The following is a 24,311-nucleotide window of genomic DNA, read 5'->3' on the forward strand; positions in this document are numbered from 1 at the left end:
ACAGCGCCACAGTAGCCTAATGCAGATAATCATGTGGATGCAGACCTTTTATCCCTGAAGTGGATTAAGAATAGAAAAAAAGCTTCACAATCATAACTGTTACACAAGATGAGGCTTGCTGGGTCTTAATAGAATACATGTAGTTCTCCTATACTTTCTGTCTTAACAGACAATAAACAACTACCATGCTGGCCTGATATGAGTCTTGAAATCTAAATCTTTTTCAGCACCACAAGATGAAGGTCAGTACCAAGTAGGCCTATTAGGCTACATTTATTTAGGATGGTCTTGATCTTTAGGCTACATCAGAAGAAATAATGTAATCTGGCAAATCCACAGTTTTTACTGAGCTCCCAAGACAGCTTACTGTCTGACACTGTATGATGCACACACTCATAAAACAGCGACAACATAATACTACAAAATGTACACACTCAGATCGCAGTTGAGGTCTTATGTCAATTTCACTTCTTGTTTAAACCCATGGAGGTATCACGTGAGAATGAATACACACAGTTGACATGCAATTAAGTTCTTCTTTTTGGATTTTTGCCCTGGTGAAACAGACAAACTAACAATTGTGAAAGCCTCCTTGCACAAACTTAAAAAAAGTTAAACTATTGCACAGATTTTACAGTCCAGTTTCAAATAGGCGATACTCTGTCACTCTTCTTTGTTTTACTTCTGTTCTCTTCTGTGTGAGAGAGAGAGCGCAAAAACAAATGGTTTTGTCATTTACTCTGCAAGGATACAATTTATCCTATTTTTTTGCTCCATGTCAAATGACGTTATACTGCAGATCCGAAGGTGACGTCGATGTTGTGTTTCCTCGCGAGATTATGGAAAACAATCCGTTCACTCTCTTGCCCCCCCCCCCCCCCTTCCCACGCCCCAGTGCGCTGTGGGATAGTGGCAGTATAAAGTATATCCTCTCTCGGACAGAGATAAGAAGCCCAAGGCAGGAGGGGATGAAGATGGCGGACGCCAAGCAGAAAAGGAATGAACAGTTAAAACGGTGGATAGGCTCGGAGACAGACCAAGAGCCACCTATCCTGAAAAAGAAGAAGACGAAGGTGAAGTTCGACGATGGCGCCGTGTTTTTGGCAGCCTGCTCCGCCGGCGATACCGAGGAGGTGCTACGAATGCTGGACCGGGGAGCTGACATCAACTACGCCAATGTAGACGGTCTCACTGCCCTACATCAGGTAAGAAACACTCTCTGTGCCAACTCCGACTATTAAATCATTCCTGTTGAAAATAATTCCGTGTTGATAATCACGGACGAGCGATTACTTTGCTAACGTTACCTTGTTTGTCGGTAAGGGAGTCGTTCACTGTGTTTACTCAGCCCGCCCGACCGTATTCGGCGAGAGGGCCGTTTGCAAAGCTGTGTTGATTGAATTGGTTACGAGGCAGAAACTGCAGAAAAAGACTCAAAGTATGCACCCCAATCATGAACTGTTTTTCTCGAAACATGTAATTGATGCGTTCTCGCATATTAAATACGATGTTTTGGCAAACGTTAATATTAATTGACTGATTCGCTGTTTACTCAGTGTTAGCCGTACGTCAAATGGCCAGAGCCAGGAAGAAAGCTGCTTGGGTGGTGGTGTTCGAGAAAGCTAGCAGATAAGTTAGCCTATTAGCCACCTAGCCTGTGCTAACGTTATCCATGTCGGGGAAAAAACTAGCTTCAGCTAAATGCCACTCGTTTTCCAACCAACTTAATATACAAAACTAAATGAGTATTTCCCTTTTGTAAACGAGAGTAGGCTAGTATGCATTGTGCAGTAGTGGACCGGCCAATGTGAAATGCTAGCTAGATGGGTTAAGGTTATCCTTGTTGAAATGGTTGTCAGTAGCTAGCCACCTACCTAGCCAATTTAGCTGACGTTTTTTCAACGGTCGCCAATGCGGAATAATGTCCTGGTAGGTGCTAGTTACGAGGAGCTGTTGTTGTTATTGCTAGCTGATAGGTCAAGCATTTTACTTTGGCTGGTTACGTTAGCTGTCTGGCAGGTCAAGAAGGTAGCATATAACGTTAAAAACAAGACCGGCCGAATACCTCAACCGAAATATGTCGCTCAATAAGTTATGATAGGTGTGCAAATATCCCTGATAAAATCCAAAGTTTTCTTCTATGGCATTCGTGTCGTGGTAACTTAACCACTTGCCTGTAGTGTTATATATATCTATGCACTGGCCTTTGCTGACGTGTTTCATTTCTGTCTAATTCTCAAGGAAAGACCACCATAAATATTTTTAGCTCTGGCTGAAGCTATGCCGCAGTCGAGTCAGAGCGACGGTATTACATCACATTCATGGCAGATTATTGTTAACAGTGCTACCGAATCACCAAGGGCCTCTGTAAATGGTCATTTGGTGATTCATTTGATGGGATTAATGACTTGCATTTTTGCTCGCTTTGATTGTCTCATTGACACATTTGTTGACTTAAAAGTGCAGATTAGTGCAATATTTTGCACCAAAGACCTGACAGCTATAGTGCCTTTATTATTATTTTTTTTTGTGCTGTTTTGGTTTAGATTAACTGGCTGGTATGACTTAAAAATGAACGTTTGTTTATTTTATTTGTAATGAAGATTTTAGGAAGACTAATACGTCTTTAGTCTAAGTACAGTTTACAAGCAGAGGCAATCTGTTGACCATTTACATTACCATGATACTAAATCATTTGGTTATGAATGAATTTTTATTAGGATTCACTCAAAGAGGGCAACATTTTTGCATCAGTGTGTTCTTTGCCAGGTAGTGAAGCTGTCATGTTTACATGTCAATACCTGTCGCTGATTCCGCAGATTCCTTTAACTTTAAACCTGGCAGTTACACTGGTTCAGCTGATACACTTTTAAAACAGCTGTTCCTTAATTATAGGTTTTAAAGGCCTTTTTTAAGCCTTGTACCTATGTCCTAGTCATGCATTGACCTTGATGATGATGTTCCTGGACATATTGGAGTTGTCATTCAGCTCCTCTCCCCTTTGTAAATCATGCATCATAATGATCTCATCTCCTTACTCATCACCCATGTGTCCGGCTTGAAACGTAGAGCAATGCTTAGGCCTTTTTCTGTCAATGCGTTGCACATTGCACTGTCAGATAGTAACGACCCAAATGGCCATGTGCATGTCTTCTTGTTTAGTCACACTTTGAGCGTCTGTATCTGACATCAGATTTCAGATTTCTGCCTTTATTGTTTTTTGTTTTGCGATGATGGTGAATAATATAGTCAATAGGTCTTTCTCACCATTGTAATAAAGTACACAACTATGTTACGTTGAGGACTGATGTGTTTCGATCTCAGTAGAGCCAGTGTCTTGCACCGACTAGAGCGAGACTGGTTGCCTTTTTTTGGGCCGGCGTTGAGGGACGAGCAAGAGAGGGGAGGAAGGAATTTGCGCTGTGGCTCCTCCTGAGACCTAACCATGTCTGGAGAGACGTGGAGCAGGGTGTGTGTGTGTGTGGGGGGGGGGGGGGGATCCCACTCTATGGGGTCTTAGAAGGGAGCTGAAGGTGATGCAGGGATTTGTGTGTAGCGTCTTAATCCAGGGGGTTGCAAAAAGGTCAGTCCACATGCTGATTTCCCCTCGGCTTTGTGCAAAAAAACACAAACAAACAGAAAATATAAAGACAAAAAAAAACTGGGGGGCCGAAGGCCTACCTTACTGCCATATTGGGTTGCCTGTGGAGCCAATTGAGGTTTGAATGGAGAGTGCACATGAAGATCTCCCTGAAGTTAGCTGGACCACTCTCCTTGAGGAGCTGAGCTGCTACCTGGAGAATCGGAGATGATTGTGTTGCCATTGACACTTGCAAGATAGGATTAGCTGCTTATTGGCAGGCTGAGAGAGGAAGGCGGGAGTGACCAAACCATTGCCCGAAGTCTGCCCCGTCAGGACACGAGATGAGATGTCCTGACCCATCTCTGACCCACAATACATCCGTCGATTGTAAACTTGCGATGTGAAAACATCCACTTAAAGTTTATGTCTCCATGGTGGCAGAGTAGCCTGAACCTTTCTTATGAGCTTGGCTTACGCCTGATGGTATTATAGTTGCCCCTATGGAAAATAATAGGAGAGGTTTATGCGTTCGTATAAAAAAAAAAAGTTAGGTTTCATTGTTTATGCACTCAAGTCACTGTAAACAACATTTTAAATCTGGTATTCATTTTAAAGCTACAGTACTTGTCCTTTTCTCAGCGTCAGGCGACAAGTTGCCTGTGATTTTGACTGGGCTGTTTATTTATAGCTTTTGAGTGGAGTTGTTGTAATAATTGGATTACAGTGACTCCAGCATGCCTGGGGCTTTAGTGCAAGAATCCCTAAGACCCCTTAAAAGAGGAAGGAGATGAGAGTGGGGGTCTGTGAGCAGGATCTGCTCCTGGCGATTCATGACTGACTGAACTCTCTTATATGAAACAGTCTCTGTTTTTGAATGACCAGTTTAGGTAAATTGTTGAAATTACATTGGCTATTAATGGTATCAATGGTCATTGATTTAGTTAAGCATAGTGATTGTGTGTATGCACAATGAGTTGGCCTTGTTGGCTTTAGACTTGCTGTATTTTGTTTTAATTCCGAGTGGAAAATCTGATGAAGACCTGTCATATGGAGCTTGCGTGTGCAGCACTTTTTTTACTTTTTAATTTCAAGTGGAAACCATGTACCGTCATTAACCAACAGGTAGACTAACAATGAATGAAATGGGGCCATTTGAACGCTCCAGTTGAAGCAGATTCTGCTTTTGGAAATGTCTATGTGTAAACTGAAGTTTAATCCTTTTTTTTGCAATTTGTTTTATTTTGCTGCCCTTGGGTTCAAGCGTGGTGGGGCCTGGCCATTCAGGAGCAGTGGCTTGTGCTGGCCGCTTTGGCCTGTGTTGGTTATAAATAGCCACCCTCCCCTCTACTGCCAGAGGTTCTCTGCAGACTGAGCTCTTAGGAGTCGAGGCTAAGTTTGGTTATGAGTCACCACACACGCACATATACATTCTGGGCTGTGCCTCACCAGTAGATGGGGGGTAGCTCTGGTGCATGGTTTAGAAGGTCTGCGGTCCACTGTGATGGGGACCGGCCCTAATGCTGCCTGGAAGGGTGCATCATGTCATGTGTCTCGTCTTTCTGTGTTGTGTCTGTAGCCAACGGCATCCCTGACACAGAGCGATGGCTCGTTTGATTTACGCCTGCAATTGGTCACCGGGACACACGGTCCCACCCCTGCTCAAACTCGACTCGACCCACGCGCCTGCTTGCCAACTTGCGGTCTGGCGATGAGCTTTTAATTACAACGATGCCAGGCAGTCAATGCGCCATGGCAGGATTAGACGAGACGGATGGGTAGCGAACAGCTGAGACTTTGATGCCCCATGTGCAAAGCGACAAATGACATTTATCATACCTCCCTGCTCGTGGTCAGCTCTTATGGTTTCTCTTTCTCTACACCTGTGTCACCTCAAACAGTGAAAGCAGCAAGTGGTTTCTGTGCTCCTGCTGCAGCTGTAAAGCATTCTCCTCTGGTGTGCATTTTCTCTGGTGTTTTTTTTCTTTTTTTTTTTTCTCTAGTGTTAACTGCAGAGAGAGATGGAAGCTGGGGTAAGCAGGTAGCCCAGGTGGGTGTTTGTGGGTGGTGAAAGCTGTCATAGTTGAGGACAGAGGCGATATCAAGAACTGTGTGTGTGTTGGGGGGGGGGGGGGTTGGAGCAGAGATGTGCAGATGCACTGGGTGGGTAGCATTCCATCCAGCTGGCCATCCACAGCTCGACATTCCTCACATGACACTTAAGTGGAAACCATGGCAAAGGCAGAGAGGCATTCCTCAGCTGTCAGTGTCACCTCTACCCTCCTGCTACTTTCTGTTCCTCTCCCCTCCTCTCTCGCACACAGAGTTTACGCCCATCGTCCACAAGACGTTGCAGATATTGATGGCAAGCTTTATGTAGTTGCTCATTTATCAATTTTGAGTTGCCCTTCAATGACATCACAGTAAGGCTGTTGTGTTGGAAATTTTATTTTGGTTTCACCTTGCTCTGTTTTTGCTCACATTTATTAAATGATTTTAAAGCTTAGAGTTAGATAGAGTTTGCTTTAAAATTTTGAAGTGGGTACTGTGAATTGGAGCGCTTCAGTAGAATAACACTTGTCTGCTAACTATTAGCTTCTGGCTAACTGGGTTTGGAGTATTAGCTTCTAACACAAAATGGCTGATTTGTTATGTTTCTCTCTAACTCTTTTTTTTCTTTTTTCATCTCTCTCTATATCACTCAGTCTTGTTCCCGTGCCATCATCACGGCTAACATTAACACATTACACAATTAGCAATGAATGGGATCCAGAGATTCTCAGCTGTGCCTGAGCATCCTCAGTGTCCAATCAGAGACCAGCAGCACTGCTCTGCTGACATGTCCAGAGGGCTGCTTGTAAAAAAAAAAAGTATCCAGCAGTCTATGGGAACTTGCACTAAGCAGTACACACACACAGTAAGTCAGTCAGTCACCCTAACATGGGGATGAGTGAAACATGAGTAGTTCACCTCAGGGAAAAGGGGTTGGAGGGGGGGGGGTGATGGTTGGAGAGACTGAGAAGTGTGTGTGTGTGTGTGTGTGTGAGAGAGAGAGAGAGAGAGAGAGAGAGAGAGAGAGAGAGAGAGAGAGAGAGCGCAGTTAGACAATTGTAGCAAAAATTCCATTACACCTTTCCACCTGGCTCCTGCAGCAGCAGACGGCAACTCACCTGTCTTAAGAGCAGAGACACTTGGGTAATGCGTACACATACACAGGCACACACAGACACACTCGTTGTGAGTGTGGACTGTGAATAATCTCAAATCTCTGGGTTTTCAGCTTCAGCTCTGAGCTTATGAGACAAGGGTGTTGAACTCAAAGTGTAAAAAAGGTTCTCAAACAATGCTCTGTTTCTTCTAAGTCCAGATAAATCACCCAGATCCCTACCCCTCAAATTTATTTGTTTTCAGCTCTCTGCAACTAAGCCGTGTCTTGTTCTCACTTTATTTTAACTGGTGTCATGCGGCATGCTAATATTTTGCTTTCTGGGAGTTCTAAACTCGTTTTCAGAAAGGTAGGTGGAGGGGGGTGGGGGGTGGGGGCTGGGTATGAGCCGATGCTGTTTTCAGTAGAATTGCAGTGCTTACCTTAGAACACCTCTCACAGCCCGTACATGCAAAAGGAACAAGCAGCCCTAAACAACAGCAGTCAACAACCTCCATCGCAATGTTTGGAGACCTTTGTATAATTATCTGATGATAAACCTCCCTGTGTATATTTGTGTGTAAGCCTAACTAGTCAGTGTGGTGGTGGTTTGGACAAATCCACATTTATTGTGTGTGTGTGTGTGTGTGAGAATCAGGCTGAAGGAGTGTCTCTATAGCATGTGGTGCTCAGGTGGGCTGTCGTTGGGGGGCGGTTAGTGTTTTCCTCATTGTCTTTGTTTGGGCGCTAGCTGCAGGCTACAGTGGCCCCGCCCACCCCCTCCCCAGGGCTCTCCCTCCGTCCAATCAGAGTAGTGGAGGCCCCCGCCTCAGGCACGCCATGCCTCGTCTGCCTCCACCTTAGGCCCCCTGACAGACAGCTCAGTTCAGCCTGCTCAGCCAGCCCGCACCTCTCACCTCCTGTCTCATTCGCCGCCATTTAGTTTCCCCTTTGTGAGCGTCCACTTTTAGTGTTTACATACGCCTAGGTGTTGGAAGGTGCCACGTCAGGTGGTGCTTTCATTCTTGTTTTTTTTTATGCAATGTTTTTCATTCATTTGTTTTTGTTTTGCTTCCTTTTGTCTGGGTAGACTCCGCCCTGCTGTGACCCTGCCCATACTGTAGCACTCCTCATGCATATCTAATTGCTTCTTCCTCTTATCAGGCAGCAAAGCCATTTTAAGAGCCATTCCATAATTAATGCTACATGATTTAAAAGCCTATCTGCCAGGACATGGGACAAGGAGAGGTGGGGGTTGGGGGGTCTCCATTTAAGTTGTATGGTTTAGTTTATCTCTGAAAAGGGCAAGGGAATGTCACTGCACTTGTGAGCTGGCGTCTGCAGTCCATAGACCTGTCCCTCATCTGAGTTAAGTACAAGACGGATGTTTTAATTCGGTCGACTTGTCTGTTCATGAGTTATTTTTGACAGTTTGAAATCCCAGTTGTTGAAAGACAATAAAAGGAAGGCATATTTTACACGACATGTCTAATTTTAGCAGTAAATCATTCGTCAGCTCTGAATCACTCCGCTTTCACAGGAGCATCTCGCCCCAGACGGTTGACGTCGTTGGCATCGGAGAGGGTTCTGGGTCGTACGCGGCACTGCCGGACCTGTTCCTTAATTGGTAGGTGTAGGAGAGGCGGTTTCAGAGAGCCGTTTCCATTGGACACGTCCACATCCAACATGTAATCAGGAAGCTTTTGAGTGGCACACGTCTCACCCTCACCCCGTTCACAAATCTGCAGAAGCGGCATGTAGGTGAAGGTCTGGATTTATTCAGGGAAAAAGAACATGCAACTCCGCTAGCATGCGTTGAATAATGTAGAGTTTCTAATGAAGCCTCGGTGGGGTGGAAAAGTCACATCTCTTTTCAGATAAGCTAAAGTGAATCTCTGTTCATCTCTTTGATGTGCAGATTTGCATGTTGTATAATATCCATTATATAATGAAACGGTGTGTCTATAAAGGTCAGATTGTTTGAAATGAGTATTAGTGCTCATAACTCAGAAGGTCACAGACAGTTGAAATTGAATGTGTGTTGCATAAAATGTAGTTGTGGAGAGACCTTCCACATCTTTGTTTTTTTTTGACTCCATAAACTCGCTGGTGGATTGAGTGGGGGCTTGCTCGTTCTGCGCCTTTATGTCTGGATGGAGTGATTGAGCCGAGGCGTTGTTACAGGTTGGAACTGGTTCCCCCGCAGGAACCTCTGCTTATGTGCAAGAATGCCTGAGGAGGTGCTTCGCTTCATGCTAGTGGAGCACCTCGTTCTGTCTGCCACGTCAAGGGCTCACTGGAGAGACCCAGGGGTGAACTTTACCCCACCGCCACCACCCCATCAATGTATGAGCTCACCTACTTTTACTTCCAAGTGTCTCTGTGTGTGCTTTCTGTCTCTAGTTGTCTGATGTTGTCATGAAATGTCCATCACACACACACGCACACACACTGGTAACCTTTTCCTGTTGGATAACCCCTTCCTCCACCACCACACACACACACACACACACACACACACACACACACACACACACACACACACACACACACACACACACATATACACATATATAGTCTCCCCTGTTGGATGAGGTCACCTACATTCCCTGCAGTCTTGCGTGGGCTTTTCCACAGAGATGTGTGAGGCCTCCTCATGCTGCAGCTTGGTGGGAAATCGCTGGGATGCACAGTTTACCTGTTCTCATCTGTGTGTGAGGAGACTAATGTGTCTGTGCATGAGTCGGGAAGAGACTGTGAGTGAGATTCATGTAAGGATGCACTGATGCCAGCGTCGGGCCGCTACTTTACTCGCCCACAGTTTTGCACTCATGAAAATTCTCAGATACTACTTCAAGACAACTTAACGCCAAACTCAAGGCTGCAGTCAGGATGTGCTCGGTCATTATTTACTGCCCTATCAGATTTCCCACCGGAAACGACTGTAAACCGTCTCCCCTTCTCTGCTGCCCTATGAGACTGGGTTATTGTTATTATATGGTAGAAACACACTGCCTTATTTGTACTGTTATTTGTATCTGCAAGTACACAAATGTAAACTCCTACCTGGTGTGCAGAAGTGGTTTCGGTGCATCCCTAGTTTCATGCAAATTTCCTTACATTGGTTCTTGTCACGGGCTGCTTTGCGATTGCAGGTTTGCCTGCCATGGATGTGTGGGTGGATTCTTTGGTGAGGTACGACCACAGGTTTAATTTGGAGGAATTTAATTGGGTGCGAGAGCCATTTTGTTCTCCTTGTGTGTTGTTGTTTCTTGTTTTTCTTGATTTTTTGATTGCACAGCTCACAATAGCCAGCTGTTGAGAGACAAGCATGAGCAGCTTTGTCACATCTAAAAGACTGGAGAACAAGTGCCAATCTCTGCATTCCCTTGTGACAAGTCATTGATGAGTCAAATTGAAACAAGGTACAGTTAACATACCAATAGGTGGTGTAGGGTAAAATGAGATGTGATTTAGGAGATCGCAGCATGTAGATTTCTGAACACACGTACACCCACGTACACACACACACACACACATATATATACACACACACACACACAGTTAGAGAGCAGGAAGCCAGTATTCCACACGTGATCCTGTCAATATTGCGCATATTCTAAGGCCACTGTGAAAAGCCTGTGGTGTGACTTAAGGTGTCTCGGCCCACATTCCTTAACCTGTAGCGTGTACCGCCACCGTCTCTCTGATGCCCCGTCCTCCAGTCTGTCTCCCAGGTCCAACCTCACCTCCTCCTCCTCCACCCTCCGAGGGTTCCTCCATCTGTCTGTACTGAGCGGTGCCGTTCTGTACCTTGTTAGAGTAGCAGAATGCAATGCCATGCATACATCGTTCTTGAAGTACTTGCATTTTGGTTAACTGCATTTAATGAGATTTGCTGTAAGGTGCATGAGTGTGCGTGTTTTCAAAAATTCAACATAATTGTGTAGTTGACTCAGCTAAGCAGCTGACCACTGCTCAATGCTTCCCTGCGGGATCTCTCTCCTGTACTGTGAGCGACTGTTTGGAAACTGTGGTTGTTCTGTTCCCCTTTGAGCTCAAAAAGGTGTCACGTCTTCCCAATTTGACCAGTTTTACCCTGTTACGTGTCTGCTTCAAAGAGTCGTTTATTTTCTTTGAGGAAGAACTCGGCCTCTCTATTTCCCCACACTTTAGATCCTCTCGTGTGTGTGTGTGTGTGTGTGTGTGTGTGTGCTATGCGTGTGCTATGCGTGAGTTACAAGCTCCTGGAATCCTGCTGTGTGTTCTTTTCAGCTCAGTCTCCCATGACGCCATCTCACCTGAGAGCAGGTCGAGTGTTCTGTTCTGTAAGCACCTCCCTGGATGAGAGATGGGCAGAGACTCGGAGAGGGAGAAATCCAGAGAAATCCTCGCCAAGATGGAGAGAGACCAGGAGAGTGAAGAGACAGATTGGTCAATATTGGTGTGCTTTTTCTGCCACCGTGCCCAGAACAGCTCTGACTGGCGGTGGGGGGGGCTCATGCTTTTAATTAGGCCAGCGTTTGGGCTTGCTCTGCACTCAATGCCTTCCCCTTCGGCCTCAGCTGGTGCGTAACATTTGAGTACATGCATGTATGCATAGGCTATGTGTTAAGTGTGTTTTATATGTGTGTATTTGTTTGTTTTGTGTCTGTTTGCTTCCCAAGCCCTTGTGCACTGCACATACTTGCAGTGAGATCTAATGTCTGTGCTTCTGCAGAGGGGTTTCCTAAAGTCTTCCCTGGCATACAGAGCTCTGTTAAATCAGGGCAAGTGGCCCAGACTGGTCCAATCTGAATAGCTCAACTAAGCAAAGGCCTAAATGCAGTTTCACTGATTTTGGCCATTCCTCATTGTACACGTGTGTGCAACCTGTCGAGATCGATTGATATTGATTCTCTGATGGTCAGCTTCCTCTGGACTTCATTGTGTAAAGCAGGGTTCCCACGGGTCATGGAATTTCTGGAATATCACGGAATTTTGGAAAGTCTATTCCAGGCATGGAAAGTCAGGGAATTCTGTATTTTTGGGGGCAAAGTCATGGAATATCAGGGAATTTTGTTGTAGTAGTTTAAAATGTACTTGCCAAAAATAATACATGAATTCAAGTATTTCCACGCAGAATTTGAGTATATCTGGTTATTAGCATTGCTGCTTGCTTGAGTAGCCCAAATGTATTTATTCAATGGCCATTTATTTATCTCCCAGTCTAAAGAAGTAAAAAGATTCTTGAACGCTATGTGGCTGCTCTGAAATCATTGGTTGGTATATTGAACAATTGGTCATGGTATTTTACATTTGACTTGGAACCCTGGTAAAGGTGACTTGTTGACATACTGTTTAATTGTACAACTGTTTTTTTTTTTTAACTATTATTTTTTTGGCCTTTTTATGCCTTTAATGTGATGGGATAGTTGAGAATGACAGGAAACGAGTGGGGGAGAGAGAGTCGGGGTGGGATCCGGAAAGGACCACGGGGCGGGAATCGAACCCTGGTCGCCGGCATACGGTGCAGGTGGCCAAACCAGTTGCGCCACGGCTGTGGCCACAACTGAGTTTTAATGCTCTTTGGTTTCCGCAGACCTCACGGCACTGCCAAAATGGTTCGATTCTCATCCCAAAGTGTCTTATAGTCTCAGGTCTCATACACGTGGTGATGGTGTGTCAATTCCCTGCTTGCAGGACCAGGGAGGTCACACTGTTGACTTGATAATCTTTTGATTACTTTCATTGGGTCTAATAAATGATTGTGAAGACCTGATCCTCATAATGATCAATGACGTCCGAAAGGCCATGAATACCAAGCGTGGATGCATTGAGAGGATTGTCTTTTAACGGGGCTAGTGTACTAGGAAGGAAGGGTCAGTTAGATTTGCATTGGTCCTGAACAGCCGCCCCTCACACACGTACTGTTTGACCGTCGTGTCAGCGTGAAGCCTCTCTGTGATTCTCCCTGTGTCCAGTACCCCCTTATGGAGCTGTTTTCCTCCCATAGTGAAGTGTGTGTGTGTGTGTGTGTGTGTGTGTGTGTGTGTGTGTGGTTGGTTGGTTCCCCACGCTTGCTCAAACGCTCCTTGTCAGGTCTAGTGTGTGCGTTGAGTGGGATGGCGTGGGGGGTGGGGTGTCGGAAAGATTCTTTTTCTATTTTTTTGGCATGAGAAAGGAACAGGAAGAGGGTGTTTATTTTTCTCATTTCCTCGCTGAGCTGTGGCTCATCGGCCAGCCGCAGAGCTGAGGCCTTCTTATCGCTACTCCAAAAAGCCACACACTCACTGTACATTAGTTACTTACACACACACACACACACACACACACACACACACACACACACACGCGCACACACACAACAACTACCCTTAACACCAGTCTATCTGTTTAACCCATCTATAGTTTTGCAACGTCTGTCCTTGCAGCTGAGATGATGATGGCCCTTGTCATGATTGCACTGGCTGTGCATATGCAGGGAGCCGGCTCTGTCCTCTGTTAGGGCTTGGCTCTCCTGCGGTGAACCCCTCAGGCCTGGCAGTTCCACGGGCGAACACTAGACCTGCGCTAGACAGGCGTGGCTCACTGGGCACATCTCCACCTGTGGTGCATGAGTGCTGTAGCCGCAGAGTTGCGTCATTTTTCACAATCATTTTACTCAGTGCATACGTACTTGAGCATGAGCTGGTGTTGCACTTTTTTTTTTTTTTAGCCGCTCAGGGAAGTTGATCTACAGAATTGAATTCAACACACACACACACACACACAGTAAAATGCAACATGACATAAAGCCCATGGAACATGTAGGTTTTATGTAATTGTTTTGTTCACTCTAACCCCAGTGACCGAAATGCAGGCTAAGCCCTACTGTGGTAATGGCCATTGATCAATTTGATTCATGGAGGGACTACACTCAGTAGGGGTGTAACGGTACACAGAAATCACATTTTGGTGTGTACCTTGGTTTTCAAGTCCCGGTTTGGTTAATTTTTACACTCCTAATACTGTTTTTACACTCTTAATACTGTGAGTGTGAGTGTAACCTGTGCAAAGCAGGATTGTGATGTGACAGGGGTTTTGGAGGAGCGAGACGGAGACGGGGGGAAACAACAATGGGAAAGCGTGAGAGTGTGTGTGTGTGTGTGTGTGTTGGATAGCTGTGTGACTGCTCTTCCACGCCCCATCAGCACTTTTGTGTCTGTCTGGCCGTCTGGTCTCTGTTTTGTGTTGCTGTTGGAGATTGCTATGCTAGTGGACAGTTCAGGTGTGCTCTCTTTCACAGACACTGTCATGTGCGTACACACACACACTCACTATCTCTGTGAAGAGGAGGAAGGGCAGCAAGTTCATCATACATCAGCACGCACGCACGCACACACACACGCATGCATACACACGTGTGCTCCTCACTGTTGTGTAGAATCCCCTGATGCTATCAGATCCATGGAAACTAACACAGCATATAGCTATCTGCTATTGTTTTGGCTGCCGAATTGAGCGCAAGGTGAAATGAAATGTACAGTAACAATCTCTCTCCTTTCTCTTTTTTCTATTCCTCCTCCCTTTCCCCCCTGCCTCAATCCTGCCCTTCTTTTTCCACGGGAATCCCAGGGCCATATATGGTCGTCAGCAGAGGCCCAGTGCAGCACTGAGCTGCAGCTTGCTCTTTCTCTTTTTTCTTCTCTCTCTCTCTCTCTCTCTCTCTCTCTCTCTCTCTCTCTCTCTCTCTCTCTCTCTCTCTCTCTCTCTCACCTTCAATTTTCTCTCTCTTTAGCACACTCACTCACTGTCACTCTCCTCTCTCTTTCTCCCTCTCTACTGTTCTCTCTCTCTCTCTCTCTCGCTCTCTCCTGTTGTATTTCGTCCACAGACATTTAGTATTTATCTGTTTGTTTTTCGCGTTTTGCTGCCAAGCTGCTGTCTTTTCTCTCTCCCTCTCTCTACATCATTCTCACTGTAAAGTTGTCTTTCTCCCTCTTTCTCTCTCCCTCTTTTCCTCTCTCCTTTCTTTCACCCTCTCTCTCATTCCCCTGCAGTAGTCTATCCCTCTCTCAGGCCCTGGGCAGCAGTAGCTGTATTTTAACTCTTGCGGCAGCCAGCCGTGCTTCTTCTTTCCCTCTTTCACTCTCTCTCCCTCCTTTCACACACTTAGAAATGCACAGTGTCTCCCTTTCTCATGCTACACACACACACCCTCACACACACACTCACACATACTCTCACACACACACACACACACACTCACACTCACGGACACCATGAAGGAATTCCTTTTGTGGAAGTGGCTGTGAGCGGCTCTGAGAGAGTGAGTGACGCAGCAGGAGGAGGCGTGGCCAGGCTGAGTGTGGAGCTCTCTGCTTTGCGTGTGCCTCTGTGTGTGTGTGTTCGTTTTATAGCTCTCACTGAAGTGTGTGTGTGTGTGTCTGTCTGTCTGTCTGTCTGTCTGTCTGTCTGGGATCTTAGTCATAAGGGCAGGTGTAGAACACATACCTCTTAAAACCAGCAAGCGCTGTGTTCCCATCAGCGTTTCCCTAACGCCACTGGACATGCAGTATTGTTCTGGAGAACGTTGTGGCTCCTGGCTGCTCCACTGGGGTTTGCCTGGAGATCAGAAGGGCCCCATGTGTGTTCAGGGCCCCCAGGCCTTGCCCTTCACCAGGGGTCTGGGGCCTCCACGGCAGACCCTCATTTCCATGCGCTGTGCACGGCTTTATAAGGGAGGGAGTCTAGCTCCTCTGAGTCGAACCAAAACAAAGCCTTTCTGGTTGTATGTTTTTACTGTATTTATCTATTTATATATATATATATTTGGTCTTTTTTGGGGGAGGGGAGTTTAGTTAAGAAGGTCCTGGACTTTATTGCATTGGCTGCTGACTCACTAAAGCAATGGGTGAAACGATTATGGTTTCCCGCCACATCTGATAACTTCCCCTGAGCCACGAGTCCATGATGAATTACGCCTGGGCTTTTTGGCCTGTCGGCAACACAAATGCTGTAATCTCTTTGTTTCTCTCTCTCTCTTTGGCTCTCTCTCTTGCTGTCTCTCCCTCTCTCTCTCTCTCTCTCTCTCTCTCTCTCTCTCTCTCTCTCTCTCTCTCCCCCCCCTTCCCGTGCTCAGTCATACAATGAGATCACCCACAGAGCTTTTAAGGATGGCTTCTGAAGCTCATCCTCTTCCCATTCCACAACCACATTAGTGTCTATTGTTATGGTGGAATAAGTTGTGTTCCGATAAGAGTGGCCATTTGGAGTCCCTCCAGTTCCCATTAGTTTCTAGGAACCACCTCGGCAGATACCTGTGTTGATGCCCATTGTGTGTTTGGCATCACCAATTGATGCCAGGGACTTCCCTGTTTTTTTTTTTTTTTTTTTCACATTTAGAGGTGCCGGCGAGTCTCTCGGGTCTGCGTCAGTCCTGACTCAGACATCAAGGTGGTCATTATGTCAGCTTGTGTTGTGGTTACTCACGCCGATCAGCAATGGTGATTACCGCCCAACGTGTCCGTCACTTCCTCGGCTCCTCAGCTGCTCATGCTGAAGTTGAATGGCCGTGTGTGCCCGGGGGAGTTTAGAGTTCTGTGTCACATTTAACTGTGAACTCTAATTCAGCTTATTTCCAATCAAAGAAAATTGCTAAGCATGAATAAGAAACATTCATCCATCTACATTTATCTATCTCTATCTCTATCTCTATCTCTATCTCTTTCTCTATCTCTCTCTCTATATATATATATATATATCTCTATCTCGTCTAGTAGTCATAAGATTATGTTTGGCGGTCCTGCTAAAACTGGACTTGTGTCGTGGGCGTTTGGTGATGGATGGATGGATGGAGGGATGGAGGAGAAGACAGAGAGGGAGATGGAGAGAGGTGGTGTGATGATGGGTAGGGAGGGAGGGAGGGAGAGCTGCAGAGAGGAGGTATGGAGACAGAGAATTATGGCTCTCGCTCGCTGGCCGACTGGAAAGTGTAAATAGAATGAAAAACGGGCCGGCTTGTTGAAGCTCGGTGGCAGTAAGGGCGACGAGTGGCGAAGACCAAAGCGGTCCGAGACTACAGCTGGCCCGCGCAAACATCTCCATGAAAGCAGAAAGCGCCGGGTGGGACAGTCACCTCTCGGGGATGCCAGGGCAGCAGTGCCTCGTTTTTTTCACTGCCCGCTGCTGGACGGGAGCCCACTGGCAAACCGCTGGCACTCAGATCACAGGGCACTGTCCAGTCCCCGCCGCACCAAGCGGCTGCTCTCACAGCGGTGAAGGTGAACTTCTGGTGCTCATGGTGTGATTGGCAACAGTGATCAGTCAGGCCGAAAGTGGTGATGTAACTTTGTTTTGCTCAGAGGCCAAACAGAAAACTTGGAACATGAGGCGTGGTAATGGAGTAGAGGGGGGTGGATTCAGCATCTTAAATCCGCACAACTTGTTGTGTGCACGCATCAACTCAGGCCAGTTTCCCAGAAACTATACCTCAGAACATGTGTTAAATTTATGATGCATTTTTATTTTTGTTTTTTTCAATTCCATTTTTTTTGTCCCAGCCCATTGAGTAGCAAGTCATCTCCTGATATTGAATGCTAGCATCAGGTTGATAAAATATTTTCCCAAGTACTGTTCTCCTCAGACTCCTTCAGGGTCTCTGTGATCTTCAGATCCTCCCTAGAGGAAGCGAGCCAGGCCAGGCCAAGAGAGGAGAGGAGAGGAGTCTGGGGGTTGGGGAGGGGTCCTCAAGTGTCCACTCCTTGATGTGGAGGGCTGCTAAAGTTAGCCTGAAGGTCCGCCGTGCAATCACTCCCAGAGATAATTGCTCCTCCTCGCTTGGGCTTCTGGATACACACACACACACACGCGCACGCACTGTACACGCACGCACACGCACGCACACGCACGCACTGTACACACAAACACACAGAGTGAGATCTCTACTCCCGCTGCAGCACACTGGAGGCGGTGCAGTGCCTTTTAAAGGCTGGAAAAAGCCCAGGGTCCTCTTTTTGAGCCGTGCAGGCTGGGTGAAGGGTGAGGGGGTGGGATTGAGTGGGTTGGGATGGGGTGGGGGGCCTCTTCTGGACCGGCTCCCTGGGGGCTCTGTGATGTGAGAGGCTCGCTCGCCAGCTCTCCTGATATTATGTGAGAACGGATGAGAAACTGTATGCGTGTGTGCGGAGGCGGAGCTTATTCTCGTCTTTTTTTCTTCTTTTTTATACCTTTTTTAGCTTTATAAATATGACATGACACAAAATATATCGTAAATGGTAAGGAGGTGGATTAAATTATAAATGTGGTTATTTGTGCTGTTGCACGTTGATTTAAAAAAACAAACAAAAAAAAAAACACTATTTTGCAGAGGAAGTGGTCACTTAAACTTGAGTCTAAGCAGACTAAGTCTTACTTTTTTATGTCTTATGTCTGCAAGTTATCTGACTGAAGACTGCATGGGGAATTCAATTGAAACATGGTTACGTTAGAGGCTAGCTAGGGTTAGTTCGTTGCCACATACCTTTCAGATTTTTGGATCTTATTTAGTTGTGTATGGCAGCCCTCTGCTATATGCTAGCAATGTGTAATTACACCTTGTCTGTCTTGCTGGGACTGAACGGATCCCTATTCCTCTTATACTTTTCAGTAGTTCTGTCCCCCCTGATCACGTTTGCGTCCTTGTCTTAAGCATCGCTTAAAGGTCACGGGTAACGGCGTGTCATAGAGATGGCCATAGAGGCGACTCTCTCATACATGTGTACACACACACACACACACACACACGATAAACCTGTGTTTTGATCTGAGATCAGTTGTCTGCACAGCAGATTCTCTGCGGTCATTCCCTCTTGTTTGACCATAACAGGTCATGACAACTGTAGCCGACAGCAGCCAATCAGTAGCCAGGAAATGTGACTGCCAGAGGTCCAAAGGGCCCCCTTACCCTCAGCTGTGTGAGATTATCTTTTTCATCTTGTCCTTGCAAGGTGTGTGTGTGTGTGTGTGTGTGTGTGTGTGTGTGTGTGTGTGTGTGTCAGTCAGCCTCTGGAGCCACCCCGCGTGTTTTTAAATGAAGTCCCACTCTTTATTTATTTATGTTCCTAACAAAGGGGCCTGACCAGCCTGAACTCTTGTCCTCTTTTGGGTGCTGTCTCCATGGCATCTCTCTCTCTGTGTGTGTGTGTGTGTGTGTGTGTGTGTGTGAGCGAGCGTAACTGTGTGATGTGTGTCCCTTTTCCCTTTCTCCCTCACTACCACACTCACTCCCTTCCTCTCTCATTTTTCCACTTTGTTCCTCCCTCTTTCTCTTTCTGGACAGTTTGGCAGTGTAGGGAAGGAACGCTATTAGCCTATAGTATTAGAGGATAGGCTCTCTCGCTCTCTCGCTCTCTCTCACACTCTCTTTTGCTCTCTCACACTCTCTCTTTCTCTTTCTCTCTCGCTCTCTCTCTCACACTCTCTCTCGTCTTTCCCGTCACTCTCCGCCACCCCAGCCGGAATTCCAGCGCATTATCCCGGGATTAGCGGCACCAGTCTGATGGCCGGCATATTGTTTGGCCTCCTAATCTACTCCATATTTATCCTGCCCACGTCGCACGGCTTTATGGAGTTTAATCTATAGATAGCTGATGCCCTGAGCAGCCCCTGCTCGGCCTGGCCTGCAGATGGACCTGGCCATCACCTCATGTCTCTTCACCTCATATGCAGAAAGACATAAACTACCACCCAATCATCTAATATGGAGGTGTGCTGTAGCAGACCTGTAGCGGGTGGTGCAGCGGGTTTGATTCCTGAACCAGACATTGAGTCCCTGTCGCTTCGTTTCTAAGTTATGGGCTAGTACTGTCAGCAGGCACAAGGTTCTCGTGTGTGTGTGTGTGTGTGTGTGTGTGTGTGTGTGTGTGTGTGTGTCCAGGCTTTTTGGCTGCTCCATTTGGCAGAAAGTGAGTCCACTTTGGACCAGAACAGCTGAAGTGATCCTCCGCTACTCTAAGATTGATGGGCCAACTTAGGGACTTAACTGTTAGCACACATTTCCCTGAGGAGGTATCAGAAGATGACAGCGATGAATACTGAAGTCCTGTGTTCTTTTAGAACACACACACACACACTTCTTGCTTCTCTCGCTCTCTCTCTCCGCCTCTCCCTCCCTCCCCTAAATACACACACCTTCTTGCACCCACTCTCTCTCTTCCATCTCACCATTCTCTTTCTTTCTCACTCAAACATACACACACACACACACCATCTCTTCCCTGTCTCTCTCATATACACACACATGTACACACTTTGAGCTGTCTGTCTTTTGTCACCACTGGCACTGCGGTGTGCTGCAATTTGACTGTCCCAACACTGCGGTGAAGTCGCGAGGTGTCTAGTGTTTGCACTGGATAGGGTTTCATTGCAACAGGCATCACGAGTTTTCCCTCTTTAACTTACCTCTCTCTGGCAGACACACACACACACACACACACACACACACACACACACACACACACACACACACACACACCACTCTTGGCACTACTTCTCATTGTCTTCTTCCTGTCAGTTTAGCATGCAAAAGTCACAAGATCTTTTTTTTTTTCCTTTCATGCCTTGTTTAAGTAGTTCATTCCAATTAATTGCTAAATCTGTTGGCCTTCGGATTTCAGTTTCACTTTCCCTGACACACACACACACACACACAGTCTCTATCCCTATCTGTCAGTCGTCTCTTGTGTTTGTCGTGGAGAGACTTGAGGAGGTGCTGCCTCGTCTCGACGGTACAGGGGCTTCCTGACGTCTTGTCTGACGTGTGTTCCGTGTTCCAAGTTCCATGGACCGGACGGGCAGAACTGAGCTCACAGGAGCGGTGTAAACAGCACGTGTGTGATTTACGAGTGCTCTTTTCACTGTTTGAAAAGCAGGCGGGGAACCCACACTGTTTACTGATCCTCTGAGGTAGACATACCGCTAGGAGGGTGGGGGGTAGGAGTGAAGGGTGAGAACTGAACGTGTGGTTGTGTGTGGGTGTGTGAGGGGCTATGAGGTTACCAATTCTGCCCTTTCTGGCTGTGAATTTGGCTTTTGCATACATTGCCGAAATTTCTCAATGTGCCCAATTCAGTGTGGCGTCATGTCACGGCGGTTTTGGCTCATTTGGTTTTTGTCCAGTTGCCATTTTTAACCACGACTGTGAATCTGTTATGAGAATGTTTGAAGTGGTTGGGAAGCAGGAGCAGACTCGTTTGGCAGCCTGTCTCTGCCACCACAGATCCGGTACTTCACCTGGTAGATCAGCTGATGCAATAGTGCCCAGATCAGTGAGTTCAGGCTAATTCCCTAGGAACAGAAATGTCAACAAAATGTGGCATGTCGGTCATGGTTTGTTTTGCATAAAAAGCACACTGCACTTGACTACTTAGCATGATACAAAAGAGGAGTCAGTTGCCAAAAAACTTAATCTAGAGCCAGGTATTATTTTTTTGCAAATGCTGATTTTTATTTTCCTTTCTTTTGTTGCAAGACCTATAGGCAAATTCTGAGAACCTTGACAGTTGCCCTTTCTTTGGTGTTGTATAGAATGCATTGCTTCACGATAAAGTGATAAAAATGCTATGTTTGGCTGACTTGTATGATTGTTTTGGCATAGAGTGTGGATTTCTGTGCATGACGAAAGTAGTCTTGGAGGAAAGGTTTCCTCACTGCATAGGGTGCTGGTGGTGGCAAACCCCGACATCACTCCCTTCCCAGAACCTGGTTACTGGAATCATATTGATTTTAAAAAAGTATCCAGGGCTGAAGGCACGGTTGATCAGCTGGAAGCTCCCTCTGTGTGTTTTTCCAGGAGGCTCTTCCCAGAAGTCCACACCCTCCATTAGTCAGATGCTTTTCAGAGAAATCCTCCTTTGAGCCCCCCTCGAAGATCGACAGGCAGGTCATTGTTTGAGTGCCTTAGTGTGATTGGAGGACTTATTTCGGAGGAATAATTATATCCTGTCAGAATGTCAAACATTGGATTGCAGGCCTAGTTTTATCATCCTTTAAGACTAGGGCGACCACATACTCTCATACTATATTGGCCTTCACCACAAATAGATTTTTGATTTAAAGTCGATCTGTATTGAATTTGAACAGCAAAGTTCCCTGTGGTAAAGGTGCTGTACGCCATTTTAATCCCAGTGTTTCCCACGCACTTATTTGTAGCAGCCTGCCACAATATTAACATTGACCGCCAACAAGACTACTGATCCTGATGGTTGTCATGGTGATCCAGTTAGGGGAGGTGGACGGGGCTGTCATTACATCCACGCCATCAGTGGTCGTAGCTCAGTGTTGTCAGCACGCAGCCTGGCGCTAATGGAAGTTATTTGTAGCAGCCTGCCACAATATTAACATTGACCGCCATGCAAGGATTTTCTATGTTGTATTATTTAAATGGGATGAAATCCTTTCATTGTAAAAGAGGCAAGAAGATGCTACACCTTTGCTCTTTTTCTCTCTCTGCCTCTTTCTTTTTCTCTCTTTGCCCCTTCTTTGCATGCACCTTTAAAGAAAACAAACAACCGTGCAAATATTGTTGTTGGAATGGAAGACGGCTGGCTAAATCGTGGTTTTTTTTGTCACACAGCAAACATCACTTCACCATCCTCTAGTTCCCTGTGCCCTAACTGTAAAAACAATGCGGCCACAAAAACAACTTGGTCCAGCCTGGACCATAAAAACATAACTGTTCCAGCCCATCACTGACGAGATGCATGTTTAGAAGAGTTTCATTTGCACGGGAGGGGGAGGGGGTAGTAGTGAGCTAGCTCTCTAGCTCTCTGTTTTGTTTGAACGTCGAGAAGTGTTGTTACTCAACATCGCTTAGAGTACCTTTAAACACACGTGAGGAAACTGAACAGTTCAGTCATTAGACTATGCTACGCTATCCAAATTTGTTATTTGTATAGGGCTTTTTGTTTCCAATATCACAAGACAGCTGAAGCGGCAAGAAACAGAAAGGTTGAGCTGTTGGATAGGAGGAGGACCACAACTGACATGCTGGGGGAGAGCGATTCATTGCTCCTCTCAGTCCTCTAGATGTCCATTCAGGCTTTGCACAAAAACAAAAACAAAACTCTGGTGTTTGTACACAGTTCTAGCTAGGGCTGCAGCTATCGATTCTTTTTGTAATCGATTAATCTAGCACTTTATCGATCGATTAATCGGATACATTTTTTTTTTTTGCATTTTTAAACAACCAAAACAAATAATGCATAATGAAAATGACATGGCTGTAAAATGATCAAGCAGTTGGCACAGAGGTATTTATTCTAACTCCAACATTAGGCTACAAAACTAAGCCCATTTATTGCAATTTACCCATTTAGTGTTTGTAAGTGCCAGTGCCAACAATTAAATAATGTTCAAAATGGTCTCTGTAAAATTGCAGCCTCTTGTGCATAACAAAGCTGTCCATACTATGTTGTGAAGTGCTGGGAGGGAGAAGAGGGAACGCAATATGTAGGCTATTAATATGCACAACAAGTTTCATGCTGTAATCTAGACCTGACATCAAAGTAAATATCTATTTTATGTAAATTTCTACACCTGCAGTATTTACCATTAGGCTACTAACAAATAATTTTACCATTAGGCTACTTACAAATAGCCTTCCATTAGGCTACTAAAAAATAATTTCTGGGGTGAGCCTATTTGCTATGGTAACCTAGCAACCTGTATGTGTGTGTGTGTGTGTGTGTGTGTGTGCACGCGTGCGGTGCGTGAGGGAAGATGAGGGTGCATGCATGTGTGTGTATAAGAAGGGGTTCTTTTTTAGGCATACTGTCTTGCAATTGAACGTGAATAAGTTTACTTCTTAAAAACATCAAAGCTAAACATTATATCACGACATCGCTACAAATACAGTATGTGATTAAAATCAGCCAACATCAATGTAGGCTATAGGCTACGTAGATAGATGATAGATAGGCTAGATAGATTGATAGATAGCCTACTTTATTGACGCTTGGTGAAACAGCATGGAGTGGATGTTTTTGGTTTAGATGCTTGTTCTTTTCCTTTTTGAGTATGTAATGATCCCAAAACTTTACTTGAAAACTTTAGACATTCTCTGCCATTTATGGACACCTTGACTCCGCCATCGCGCCAGCTATGTATCACGATTCACGCACTAGTGGTGTGCTTCCTGAACAACGGTCCGTGTGGAACAATCAGATCCCTGCGCGTATAGACCCTTTCAACAAGGTAAACAAAAACAATGCTTGAACGTTCTATTTGGTTCCCAATCTACTTCCTCTGCATTAAGATAACATATATAATGTTAAAACGGAAGCCTTGTGGGGCCAACTATGATGCTGATAATGGAACTCTCTTGAAAGGGTCTATAGTGCGCGTCATAGGAATTTAACGAGGCTTCGAGGCAGGGTTTTTGCCTCGAGTAATTTTTGTAATCGAGTTATTCGAGTAACTCGATGAATCGTTTCAGCCCTAGTTCTAGCCCTGTAAATGGCTAGAACAAACCAAGCCATAAATAGTCGGATCCAATCAAAACAATGTAATTACTTGAGATATGTGCAAATGTGATAACTATTAGTGGTGATTGATGGGCAAAGGTCCAAGCTGAAGCGTCACCATGTG

At 45.7% G+C, this 24,311-nt stretch overlaps 1 protein-coding gene across 7 annotated transcripts in view; it reads left to right on the forward strand.

Annotated features, from left to right (window-relative positions):
• Positions 1 to 891: 891 nt before the first annotated feature.
• Positions 892 to 24,311, forward strand: part of ppp1r12a (protein phosphatase 1, regulatory subunit 12A) — a 69,044-nt gene continuing 45,624 nt past the window's right edge. For 6 of the 7 annotated variants that reach the window (XM_076296773.1, XM_076296776.1, XM_076296777.1 and 3 more), the window contains exon 1: positions 893 to 1,205. In XM_076296773.1, coding sequence (XP_076152888.1) covers positions 969 to 1,205 — 237 coding nt within the window. In that variant the 5' untranslated portion in view covers positions 893 to 968. Of the gene's footprint in view, positions 1,206 to 24,311 lie in introns of all 7 variants that reach the window. The other variant, XM_076296779.1, reaches the window with a different exon arrangement.

Source organism: Alosa pseudoharengus, unplaced genomic scaffold (assembly GCF_046254945.1).
Source record: "Alosa pseudoharengus isolate Yale_2024_CS ecotype anadromous, Long Island Sound unplaced genomic scaffold, YU_APseudo_1.1 YU_APseudo_1.1_scf_20, whole genome shotgun sequence".
In the NCBI taxonomy this organism is placed as follows: Eukaryota; Metazoa; Chordata; class Actinopteri; order Clupeiformes; family Clupeidae; genus Alosa; species Alosa pseudoharengus.